The 12,562-nt window shown below is 36.9% G+C and overlaps 1 protein-coding gene across 5 annotated transcripts in view; it reads right to left on the bottom strand.

Moving 5' to 3' along the window:
* PHKA1 (phosphorylase kinase regulatory subunit alpha 1) overlaps positions 1 to 12,562 on the bottom strand; it is a 171,829-nt gene that overhangs the window by 40,409 nt on the left and 118,858 nt on the right. For 3 of the 5 annotated variants that reach the window (XM_070783780.1, XM_070783779.1, XM_070783781.1), the window contains exons 17-21: positions 10,506 to 10,584; positions 8,434 to 8,600; positions 5,815 to 5,991; positions 3,941 to 4,032; positions 3,439 to 3,578 (exon numbers count right to left, since the gene is read on the bottom strand). In XM_070783780.1, the coding sequence (XP_070639881.1) occupies positions 3,439 to 3,578; positions 3,941 to 4,032; positions 5,815 to 5,991; positions 8,434 to 8,600; positions 10,506 to 10,584 (655 nt within the window). The remainder of the gene's footprint in view (positions 1 to 3,438; positions 3,579 to 3,940; positions 4,033 to 5,814; positions 5,992 to 8,433; positions 8,601 to 10,505; positions 10,585 to 12,562) is intronic. The other 2 variants (XM_070783782.1, XM_070783783.1) reach the window with 1 other exon arrangement.

The raw sequence follows: 12,562 nt of genomic DNA, 5'->3' as shown, positions 1-12,562 counted from the left end.
ATGAGGAAACAAAGAAAACCCGGGGATGTTACCACCCTGTCACTCTTCAATCCTGAGGTCCTTAGCCAATGTGCCTTCTTCTCTCTACCTTTTGACATCTTGTTACATTTGTTTTATAAATAATGTCCTCCTGTACTTAGCAGGAGGAACAGAGAGAAATGGATTTACTCTATTTTGTCTAGAACCAGCAATTCCACTGTGGTTACATTTAAACCAGCAATTCCACTGTGGTTACATTTAAAGAGATTCTTAAAGGCTACCCACTCCAGTATTCTGGCCTGGAGAATTCCAACGACTGTATAGTCCATGGGGTCACAAACAGTCAGACACGACTGAGTGACTTTCACTTTCACATTTTTTAGAAATAATACTGAAATATTTAGGGATAAAAAATCAGGAACAGAGTACGTCAAGGTTGTATTTTGTCACCCTGCTTATTTAACTTATATGCAGAGTACATCATGAGAAATGCTGGACTGGAAGAAACACAAGCTGGAATCAAGATTGCTGGGAGAAATATCAATAACCTCAGATATGCAGATGACACCACCCTTATGGCAGAAAGTGAAGAACTAAAGAGCCTCTTCATGAAAGTGAAAAAGGGCAGTGAAAAAGTTGGCTTAAAAGCTCAACATTCAGAAAATCAAGATCATGGCATCTGGTCTCATCATTTCATGGCAAATAGATGGGGAAACAATGAAAACAGTGAGAGACTTTATTTTTCTGGGCTCCAAAAATCACTGCAGATGGTGACTGCAGCCATGAAATTAAAAGACACTTGTTTTTTGGAAGAAAAGTTCTGACCAACCTAGATAGTGTATTAAAACTTGTTTTTTGGAAAAAAAGTTCTGACCAACCTAGATAGTGTATTAAAAAGCAGAGACATTACTTTGCCAACAAACGTCCGTCTAGTCAAAGCTATGATTTTTCCACTAGTCATGTATGGATGTGAGAGTTGGACTATAAAGAGAGCTGAGCACCAAAGAATTGATGCTTTTGAATTGTGGTGTTGGAGAAGACTCTTGAGAGTCCCTTGGATTGCAAGGAGATCCAACCAGTCCATCCTAAAGGAAATCAGTCCTGAATATTCATTGGAAGGACTGATGCTAAAGCTGAAACTCCAATACTTTGGCTACCTGATGTGAAGAACTGACTCATTGGGAAGACCCTGATGTTGGGAAAGATTGAAAGCGGGAGGAGAAGGGTGAAAGGTTGTTGTTGAACCAAAAAAAAAGACGCTGGGATTCTTGGCCCCCAGAAGAGAAGAATTCAATCTGGGGCCAGAGACAAGGCTTGATCGCTCAGAGCTTTTGCGTAATAAAGCTTTATTGAAGTATAAAGGAGATAGAGAAAGCTTTTGACATAGGCATCAGAAGGGGGCAGAAAGAGTACCCCCCTGCTAGTCTTCAATTGGATGTTATATAGTCACTAGCAGTCTGTTAATAAAAGAAAGGAATGTCTTAAAACTCAGAATGGCACTAGGCCCCTCACCCATAAGATGCATTTTGGGATAATCTTGGCACCAAATGGTTCATCCTGGGCCATAAAATGATTAACTTGAATCTTGAAGAAGGGCAGATCACCATACAAATAGTTTTATTTACATAGATTAGGGGAACAATATCTGAGTATAACATACTGGTTTGTCAAGTAGCTTCTGAGCCAAGAGGCGGAACCGACTTGAAGACAGAGTTTGGGGTAAATGCATAGTACATTAGCATAGCTTAAGACAAACATTTCCATGAGAAAAAGGCATTGGTTATCTCTAGGTTTGAGAATAGTTAACTTCAGGTGAAACCAGGTGTCATTATGTCAACACAGTATTTTAAGAGAAACCTCCTTTTAAATTTGTATAGAGAAGGAAAAAATATCGCTAGTTTGTTTCCTCCTGCCGCTTAAGAGAGATAAAAATGTCTGACACTTGCAGGCTATTTCCTCCATTTGGAGACCCCTGGCCTTCCTGCCTGTTACCCTCTCAAGGGGACAACAGAGGATTAGATGGTTGGATGGTATCATTGACTCAATGGACATGAGTCTGAGTAGGCTCTGGGACAGGAAATCCTGGCGTGCTGTAGTCCATGGTGTCACAAAGAGTCAGACATGACTGAGTGACTGAACTGAACTGACTTAGGGATAAAGTGATAAAATGTTTGGTATCCTCTTCAAAATAATCCAGGAGGAAGAGAGAATGAGAATATAGATAGGACGAGATTCATCATGTGTTCAGGCTGGGAGATAGGTCTAAAAGTATTCATCACGCTATTCTCTCTACTTTTTTATAAGTTTCAGCATTTCTGTCATCAAAGTTACTCTCCCTCCTCTGTTGAGGATGGGTTGGAAGAGAACTAGATCAAAGCAGAAAGTTGTTAGAAAACTGTAGCAACAGTCCTAGGGAAAGACAAAGGCCTGAATGAAGACACAACAGTAGAGATGCAAAAGATAAATATTTAGAGATAAAACTGGACAGACTTGATGATTAACTGGATATGAGGAGAAGACTTGATGATTAGGTAAGTGTTAGTTCCAACAGTAGAGATGGAGAATTGACTCATAGAAATGGAGTCATAGAAGTGACTCCATTTTTGATGTTTGATTGTTGACTGTTTTCAAGTTGTACAACTCCCCTTTCCTTTCCAGCCTCCATCTGGGCAAGTTGATAAGAAAGTCTGAGTGTTATCTCTTTGGTGCCATTGAGAACAAACCCTCATCCAAGCCTCACCTCCGAATCAATATAAAATTCCAAATCCAGCCTCATTCTTGCTTTTTAAGGGCCAACTTGACAGCCTGTTCCTCTGTTCCCAGAAAGTTTCATTATGTAGGTAATAAACATTTCACACCCTTCTGGTATGTGTGTGGCATTGTCAGTCTCGATATCCAAACCAAATTAGGGGAGGGCGGGGCTCAATCCTCCCTCTTCAGGGTGTCAACAACATGACTAAATGAGGAAGAACAGGTTATTTTGTTGGGGGTTCTGGGAGGACAGGAGAATGGAGTTCAATTTGGGCATACTGAGTTAGACGTACCTAGATAAGATGTACTTCGCAGAGGGTGCCTGACACATAGCAAACACTCACTAATGCTAGCTTCATTTTCCTGTAAGCCTCCATATTCTTACTTCTTTTGAGTTACACATTTATTTACCTGTAGATTATTTTTAAATAATGGAGGCTTATATGATTAGTGACTTACTATGGACCAGGCATTGTATTAGAGACTGCAGATATTTTATTTTTTTTAATCTTCATAACAATTCTATGAGGTAGGTATAATCTAAATTTCAAAAATGAGGACAATTGAGACTTTGAAGTTATACAGCAAGTAGGTTGCAAAACTACTCAAATCCGTATCAGTGCGACTCCAAAGCTATGCTATATTTACTATACTATAAATTCCTTTCTACACAAACATGAAAGTAGATTGATAATTTCCACAACTTACTTCATAGTATATAGCATGTAGAGGATATCAGCTTGTTCTTGTAAGCTGGAGGTCTCTTTTAACTGTAAAACCAGTGCTTTGAAGTCCACTTCCCCAGACTTGTCTCTAGGAAGATGTATTTCTACACGAACAGAGGGAACCTTTAGTTTGAGAAAAGACAAACAAAAAAAATTCCACAAGTGCTTACCTTAAATAATGCCCTAGAGTGTTGATCTTTTCACCTCTAAAACATTCCCATAAGAGTTCCCTAAATTTTGACAAAAAGTAAAGCAAAACAATGACACCTTCAGAATGTATGCTACAGCAATCTAGTTTTCTTAAGTCTGACTAGAAACACTTACTCATTTAAAAAGTGAACTAAAAAGGACATATATTTTCACCATGGTGGCATTTTCCTTACTGCTAGTTACTAGCAGAAACCATAATGGCTAGTTCTATCATTTTCTGTAAGAATGGTAATTTTGCAAAAAAGGTGATAGAAATATCTCCTGTGTAAATTTACCTGGTCCTCTTGTTGGGGATGAGGTGAATCAAGTAAGTTGAATGAAGGCCGGGAAGCCTGAAATATCTTTGTAGGAAGATACATATGGACATCTGCAAGAGGTTGACATTTATGGAAAAGCTTAGATAATTAAGAGATTAATAAAAATGCACAGTTGATGTCAACAATGAAGTTACATATGGGTTAGTTCCTTATGGAACAAGAATGGGAAATTTACCCTTTCTTGGTAATTGCAAAGAAAAGATACATGAAGGTCAGATAAATCAATGGATATTTGATCAATTAATAAACATATTTTGAATAGAATATCTAGAATTATAGCATCAGCTGGACGTATAAGATGTTAAATCCTATGAATGTAATCAATACCACAATGAAGCTATTACTGATACTTTAAAAGAATACAGATATAACAGAAAGAACCCAGTTACATTTTATATTTTCCAGATTCTCCTAGGAGAATATCTGGCAGCTAGCAGTTAGAATTCCTTGAGAATAGATAAATGAATGACCCTATCCAGCAAATAAAAAAATGCAGTGGCTGATCAACTTTGAGATATTTTAAGATTTTTACTTACAGTTCATTGTTGAAATACTTACCATAACCACTAAGGAGAGATTTTCTTGCCATTTTTGCCATTTTACAGATACAGAAAGAGAGATACAGAGCCCAAATAACTGTTTAAGCAAGTAAGTAGCAGAGCTGGGAATTAAGCTCAAGTTTCCTAATTCACAGTCTAGAAGTACAACTTAATAAAGCTGAAGTCTTTGCACAAGCCCTTTGTCAAGGAAGCATAGACAAATGCTATATATGCTAAGTTTTTCCCTTTTCTAATTGTTAAATGATTCTCCAGTGATCATGTTTAATATTTTTGGTTAGTAATGGTCAATAAAATTTTAGACAGTAAAAGCATGCATCTCATTCTTGTCATCTGTGAAATGTTAACATTTAGGTCCTCTAGGTGTGGCCAATGAACCCTTCTGTCCCTTCACATGTAGCTACCATACAGGTACTGAACACTCTTAGGAACTATGACTACTTCTGGCAATGTGTACTAGAAAAGACATCCTCCACTGCAGATACTACTGAGGAAGGGTAGTGATCCTGGGGAGAAGAATGGCAAAGCTGTCAAATAACGATTCTGTAGTTGACAAACAGCTCTATACTGCTGAAACAACTGACTGTATAAGTTACAGCTGGCCTAAGGAGCCAGATGTAGCTTACTGAAGGCAGAATATTTCCCTTTCATTGCAAGACTATCTTGTAATAGTCTACAATGCTTTCTCTTTAAATAAAATTATTTCAAAATTAGTAAATTTTCCAAAGGATTAAAAAATTCTTTTCACATTTTAATACTTTGATGTTAAAACTGAATATGCTCCGTACCTCTTGTTCTGTCTCTTCCTTCTATGTAACTGGATAAACCAGACTACCTAGCACTATACTATAGCAAAAAGTGAAAAAGTGAGTGTTGGTTACTCAATCACGTCTGACTCTTTGCAACCCCATGGACTCTAGCCTGTCAAGCTCTGCTGTCCATGGAATTCTCCAGGCAAGAACACTGGAGTGGGTAGCCATTCCCTTCTCCAGGGGATCTTCCTGGCCCAGGGACTGAACTGGGCTCACCTCTGTTGCAGGTGGATTTTTTACCATCTGAGCCACTTAGGGAAGCCCTATCTATAGCAAAAGTATACCCAATTATTAATTTCACAAATATTTGAGCATCTAATATATTCTAGATCCTGTTTGAGATGCTGAGGATAACGCAGTGAACAAAATAAAGTTCCTGCTTACACTGTAATAAACACCCCACCCCCATCCTGGGCTTGACGTCATCCTGTTCCTGACTCCAGTGAGTCATGGCGTTACTCACTCTGTACATGCAGCTCCTTGGCCTTGGTCACCAAGGACATTAAATCGCAGGTTGTTTGCACAGCAGTTCGGAACCGATTTAGCCCTCCCTTCTGTGAGGTAGGGGCTAGTTTAGGATGGGGAGCAGTGTGTGCCAAAAGGTGATCTAAATAACGAGCAACTTCATCACCAGAGTGAGCTGCAAGGTTAGTGGGGAAAGGAGGGAGAGAAAAATAAATAAATATTTTAGTAACTTCACAGTCTGCACCACCAAACAGAATGACTCGCTCCTGTGCCCACACTATAGCACCAGAAACATGTTGTTTTAGCTCATGGGGTAAAAAAAAAAGTTTGCAATCATTTCACAATCTTTACTATTCAGAAACCATGGCCATTTACCAGGCTCCACCTATTCCTCAACCTTGTTGAGATAATACTACTTTTAGGTCCTGTGAAAGTAGTATGAGCTTATTATAGGCAAGGTGGAGCATTTCATGATCTATGTACGTGTATGTGATGGTAATGTTGGTGGCAGTGAGGAGGAGGAGAAGGAGGAATAGAACAGGGCCCTTTGAATCTCACTGGTATGAGGAAACTTGTGGAGAAGGGCAAAAATCTTCCACTAAACATGGAGCCTAGCTGAAAACAGATTCCACAAATGGCAGCTACTATGGCTAAAAAAAAGGAAAAAACCCACCAATCTCCATGTGGCACTGGTACCAAAAGAACTACTGACCACATGTTGCTCTTTTTAGTCACTGCCTTCATTCATTAATCAAATATTTATTGTCCACAATGGACCAGGTGGTGTACTAGGTGCTGAGGTTTCAGTGGTGGAGAAGACAAATATGGTCCTTATTCTCTGGGGTTCTCCCTCTTCCCTACACCTTCTGTAACATTATCTCTGATTATGGATAATAGAAACAAAAAAACCATATTCTGTGGATGTTTAACATTTCGGATTTTACATGAACATTTGTAGTTGGAAAAGCCCAGTGTTTGGATCAATACCAAAGTTTGCTATATCAGTCATGCATCACCTGGATTTTGGTCATCTTTGGGGATTTCTCCAGTTGTATTTCTGTTTTCTGACATGACTAATGGGAACTAGCAAAACTGCAAGAGTGGACCTCACACTCAGTGACATCTTAATGACCAATATTATAACCTTGATTATAATCTAGATACTTGAATGGAGGATTATAAAGAATATGGTAGGGATGGCAAGCAATAGACATGTCCACTGTGAGGCGACCTCACACTCAGTGACATCTTAATGACAAATATTATAATCTTGATTACAATCTAGACATTTGAATGGAGGATTATGAAGAATATGGTAGGGATGGCAAGCGATAGACATGTCCACTGTGAGGCCACCAATGAGTAAACCCAGACAGAAGAAAGTGACTAAGATTGTATAATATCAAACTTAATAAAACATATCATTAAAAAGATATATTTAAGAAAGTAATCTGAGAGAATGAGTGTTACAGATGTAAATTACAACTACCTATGGAATAGCAAACAACATCAGTATATGATCAAAATAATGATTTTCAAAATATTTGGTTTTCAAAATATCTCAGCTTATGCCAAGATAGATATCATGACTTTGGATATTACAGATAACATGAAATAACCTTGTATTTAATGTACTCTTCAAACAAAGAAATTCATACTATTTTAGATCTTATGAAAACAGTGAATTAAATGGTACTTAGGTGAGTATATGCTGAACCCAATGAGAAAACAGTCCTTCTGACTGCTAGTGTGCTGGTTTATTGTATATAAGATTATGCTTGCTAGCTCATTGAGGAAAGCTAATTTATTTATTTTTTTCTTCTTTCCAACATACCACTATTAAGATAAAGAAATTGGCTGCCTTAACATACAGGTTAACAGGCAAATACCCGGACAAAGAAAGTAGGCAGACCATGTTTTACATAATTAAAACAATAATTCATTCCCATCAGCCCTTTCTCTCTTTGGGATTCAAATAATGTAATGCTTGCCCTGCCTAGGTCAGCATTTTAATACTTAAAGAGTGTTTTTCAGACATTTTAAATTTATTCCCTCATGATACTATCTCACTATATCATCTTTGTATGCCTAGAAGCCAATTATATTTTATTCTGCTTTATTTGTCTAGTTTGTAATATGAAAGCTATAGGCATACAAAATCAGTTTTTTCAAACTATAGAGACCTTCCCAGAGTTTCTGATGTGTCCCTGTAATATTCTATATAACCCAAATGGAATTTCATATTTTTGTGCTTTTTAATGTCAAAAAGCAGTATGTACATGTCTAGTTTTCCTACTATATACTTGATTAAATATCTCTCACTCACCACTGCTTCCATCTATTTTTAAAGCACCAGTCATTTTATGTACCTGGGAGAGAAGCCTCTCCTAACCTTAATAAGGGATAGTCCAACTCTATACTCCACAATCACCACAGGGATATTAGACCAGAGACCAGAGGTAAGTAGAAGTATGAAAAGTGAAGCCAAACAATAGTAGAAATCTAGGTGTATTAAACGGGAATGAGACTGCTGGCAGTGAGAAATATTAAGGAGGATGCTCAATAATACTTTGTGTTCTTGTCCAGCAAAGCCAGTGACTTTATGAAGCCTCCTTACCATTACGGGATAAACCATAGCCATTAATCCAGTCACCAGATTCCAGCTCATTATCATAGTCATCATAGTCTTCACTGTACAGTTTACCCTCAGGTCCAGGGTCCATGAAGCTCAAATGTGTGCAACAAGATGTTGTCAAAAACTCTGACAATTTACCTGTTTGAATCCTGAAAAGAGGGTAAATAAAACACAGAAAATCAGAGGAAATTCTTTTTAAAACAACACAGTTTAGTGGGAAAAAGAAGATACCTGAAATGTTTTGTTGGGGGATTACTAACGTTTATACATTAGTACAAATTTTTTAAAGTGAAAATTTACAGCCCTCCTAGACATCGTGTAGTATAGGTTAGGATACCATGTTAATAAAGACTACAATTATGTGTTCACAATCCACCAGCAGATCAGTTTTTCTGTCTTACACTGCCACACACTATGCTGTTAACTATGCCAAACATGTGGCAAAAATTTCCATTAGCTGCAAGATAAGCTAGGACAGAATGAAGATAAATCATCTCAAATTTGTCATATCATTTCAAAAAATACTCAAAAAGACCATTTTGAAAAGAAAAAACAGTATCTGACAATTTTAAGAATTAAAGTAGATTGTAAATTATATTCCTCCCTACTTATAAGCCAATTGCAAAACTCAAACCCAAAGGGAAACCCAATAGTACTGATTTTTAAAAGAAGTCCAACTTGAGGGGGCTCCCAATGACCAAATCTTAAAATGAACATTGAAATAAACAATGCAATGGAGCATGACATAAGAATAAAATAAGAATCTATGACTATGCTGACAGTAAAGCTACAAAATAAGTGGGGTATGGGAAGCTTTTAAAAAATTTTATGTTTTACAGAAAGATTCCAACTAGTACATGTACAAAGAATGCTAGAAACACAGAATTTTACAACCACATTTTACAAAACACAGTCATTTTACAACCACATTAATAATAACTGATTCATCAATGGAAGCTAAAGCCATTTAGTCAAAGACTGTTAGAGAAAGGATAATGGAGTCTTGAGTGGAAGATTATGAAGAATATGGAGAGAAGCACTCTCCTTATGGAAGGGCTGGCAAACAATAAACACATCAATTGTGAGGTCACCAATGAGTAAACCCAGACAGAGGAAAGTGACTCAAGATACCATTTTAACCAAATCGAGAGGCATTCTGCAAAATAACTGACCTTTCTTCAAAACTACAGTGAAAATTGTCATGAAATATTAATGAAAGGCTGAGGGATTGTTCTAGATTAAAAGACATCAAAGAGATATAATAACTAAAATACAGTGAGTGACTTTTTATTGGATCTGGAGCAGGAACAAAGCTATGGGAAAACATTATTGAGACAACTGGGTAATTTTGAATATGAACTCTATAATAGATTCATATCAATATTAAAATTTCTGAGTGTGCTGATTATATTGTAGTCATTTATGAGAATGCCCTCTTTCTTAGAAGACAGAGACCAGTATTTAGGGTTGAAGAGTCATGATATCTCTAATTCTCACACACTTTGGCAAAAAAAGTGTGTGTGTGCACATATGTATGTGTGAGACAGGGAGAAGGATAAGGAACAAGGGAGTAAGGAAGGGAGCGTAGGAAGGAAGGGAGAGAGACAACACACAAATGGGACAGATGTTAATAACAGGTGAGTCGAGGGAGGGTATATAGTATTCAATAAGATTCTTGCACATCTGTGTCTACTTAAAATTTTTCAAAATAAAAAGTTAGGAAAAAAAAAAGAAAAACAGTCAGAATTGAATAGTCCAACAAGCTTCTTTTCTCCCTCCTTCCTTCCATTCCTTCTTTCCATTCTTCCTTCCTTCCAGAGTAAGATTCCTGACCCGCTGAATTTATGGGGTATAGGCAAGGAACAGGGTGAGGAAAAATTCCAACTCTTCTCTGCAATATTAAATTCCTTGATTCAATGTATCAAATACCAGGCCTTCAGAATATGATGGGTACATGTTGTTAAAAGACACAGAGAAAGGCATCACCAGCTTACACTATACCCAGCATCCAAACTTCATTACATTTCACTAAAGAGTGCATAGAGGTCACATACCTTGCCCCACCAAAATATCCATCCTGCATTTTTCGGAGTGCTGCCAGGATACTTGAATTCAAGCTGGTTCCATCTTCATCTTAAAGAGAATTTTAAAACAATCTTTGTGGTTTTAACTTTGAAATAAAGGAAATCCTTCAATTATTTCAAACCAACTTTCTGGTGGTAATGGTACAAATGAGACAATCCTCATTGACCATTCTCTATTTCAACAATTCATCTGAGAGCCAATAAAGCTGCAGAATGGGAAATGGTAAAGGATGATGACCAAGAGATGAGACTTCCTCAAAAAAGATAGTATCTTATTTATTATAAGTACTTAGCACATTGCCTGATTGCAGAGCATGGAAGGACTACTGAACGCTGACAAGAATAACAGCAACAATTTGTTGAATGTTATGGGCCAAGTACTGTGCTGAGCATTTTATATATTATCTCATCCAATGAGCCTTGGTTTATGTGCGTGTATGTGTGTAGGCATAAAAAATATTTAGAAGGCTAACAATTATCTGATTTTATGTGAAGAGGATTATACTACACATATTCTTTTGTGATCCAATTTTTCTAACTTATTCTTTGTAAAAGCTAAAAATGATTCCATAAGAGACACTTAGACTGTTGTATTATAAGCAACATTGTAATGCAATTTTTCTATTATTTCCTTAGGATAAAGTCTTACAAGTAGAACTGTTAGAGCAAAGGAAACACAAAAACTTTTACAGATTGCCAAATTACACAATAAAAAGTTGTGCCAATATTGCCACCATCAGTATATAAAGTATCCCCACATCTATAACAATAATGGCATTGATAATCTTTTAAATTCTTGCTTATCTGATACATTAAGATGACATTGTTTCATTTTTATTACTAGTAAGATTGAGCATGTTTTCATATATATACTGGCCATTTGTATTTCTTTTATGAATAGCTGTGCATGTTCTCTTCCCTTTTTTTTGCTATTTGGAAACTTAAAAAAAATTATTTATTTTTTTAATTTGTGGAAAATTGCTTTACAATTCTGTGTTGGTTTCTGCCATACAACAATACAAATCAGTTATACTTATATATATATATATATATATATATCCCTTCCCTTCTGAGCCTGCTTCCCCTCCCCCCATGCCACCCCTCTAGGTCATCACAGAGTGCCAGGCTGGGCTCCCTGTGTTATACAGCAACTTCCCACTTGCTATCTGTTTTACACATGGTAGTGTGTATATGTCAATGCTACTTTCTCAATTTGTCCCACCTTCACCTTCTCCCACTGTGTCCACATGTCTGTTCTTGACTAGGTTCCTCAGTATCATTTTTCTGTATTCCATATATAGATGATAATATATGATGCTTGTTTTTCTCTTTCTGACTTACTTCACTCTGTATAAAAGGCTCAAGGTTCATCCACTTCACTACAACTGACTCAAATTTGTTCCTTTCTATGGCTGATTAATATTCCATAGTATAAATGTATCACAACTTCTTTATCCATTCATCTATCGATGGACATCTAGGTTGCTTCCATGTCTTGTCTATTGTGTGCTGCAGTGGACATTGGGGTGGGTACATGAGCCTTTTAGAATTGTGGTTTTCTCGGTGTATATGGCCAATAGTGGGATTGCTGGGTCATATGGTAGATTTATTCCTACTTTAAAAAACGAATCTCTATATTGTTTGCCATAAAGACTGTATCCATTTACATTCGAGGGTTCCCTTTTCTCCACATCCTCTCTAGCATTTATTGTTTGTAGATTGTTGATGATGGCCATTCTTACTGGTGTGAGGTGATAGCTCATTGTAGTTTTGATTTGCATTTCTCTAATAATGAGCAAAGTTGAGCATCTATTCATGTGTTTGTTAGCCATCTGTATGTCTTCTTCAGAGAAATGTCTGTTTAGGTCCTCTGATCATTTTTCGACTGTGTTGTTTGTTTTTCTGATATTGAGCTGTATGTGCTGTTTATATATTTTAGAGATTAACTCTTTGTCAATTGCTTCATTTCCAGTTATTTTCTCCCATTCTGAGAGTTATCCTTTCATCTTGTTCATAGTCTCCTTTTC

The sequence above is a fragment of the Bos indicus genome, chromosome X (assembly GCF_029378745.1).
Source record: "Bos indicus isolate NIAB-ARS_2022 breed Sahiwal x Tharparkar chromosome X, NIAB-ARS_B.indTharparkar_mat_pri_1.0, whole genome shotgun sequence".
Classification (NCBI taxonomy): Eukaryota; Metazoa; Chordata; class Mammalia; order Artiodactyla; family Bovidae; genus Bos; species Bos indicus.
The sequence above is the reverse complement of the archived record's forward strand: the minus strand, read 5'-3'. Positions and strand labels throughout refer to the sequence as shown.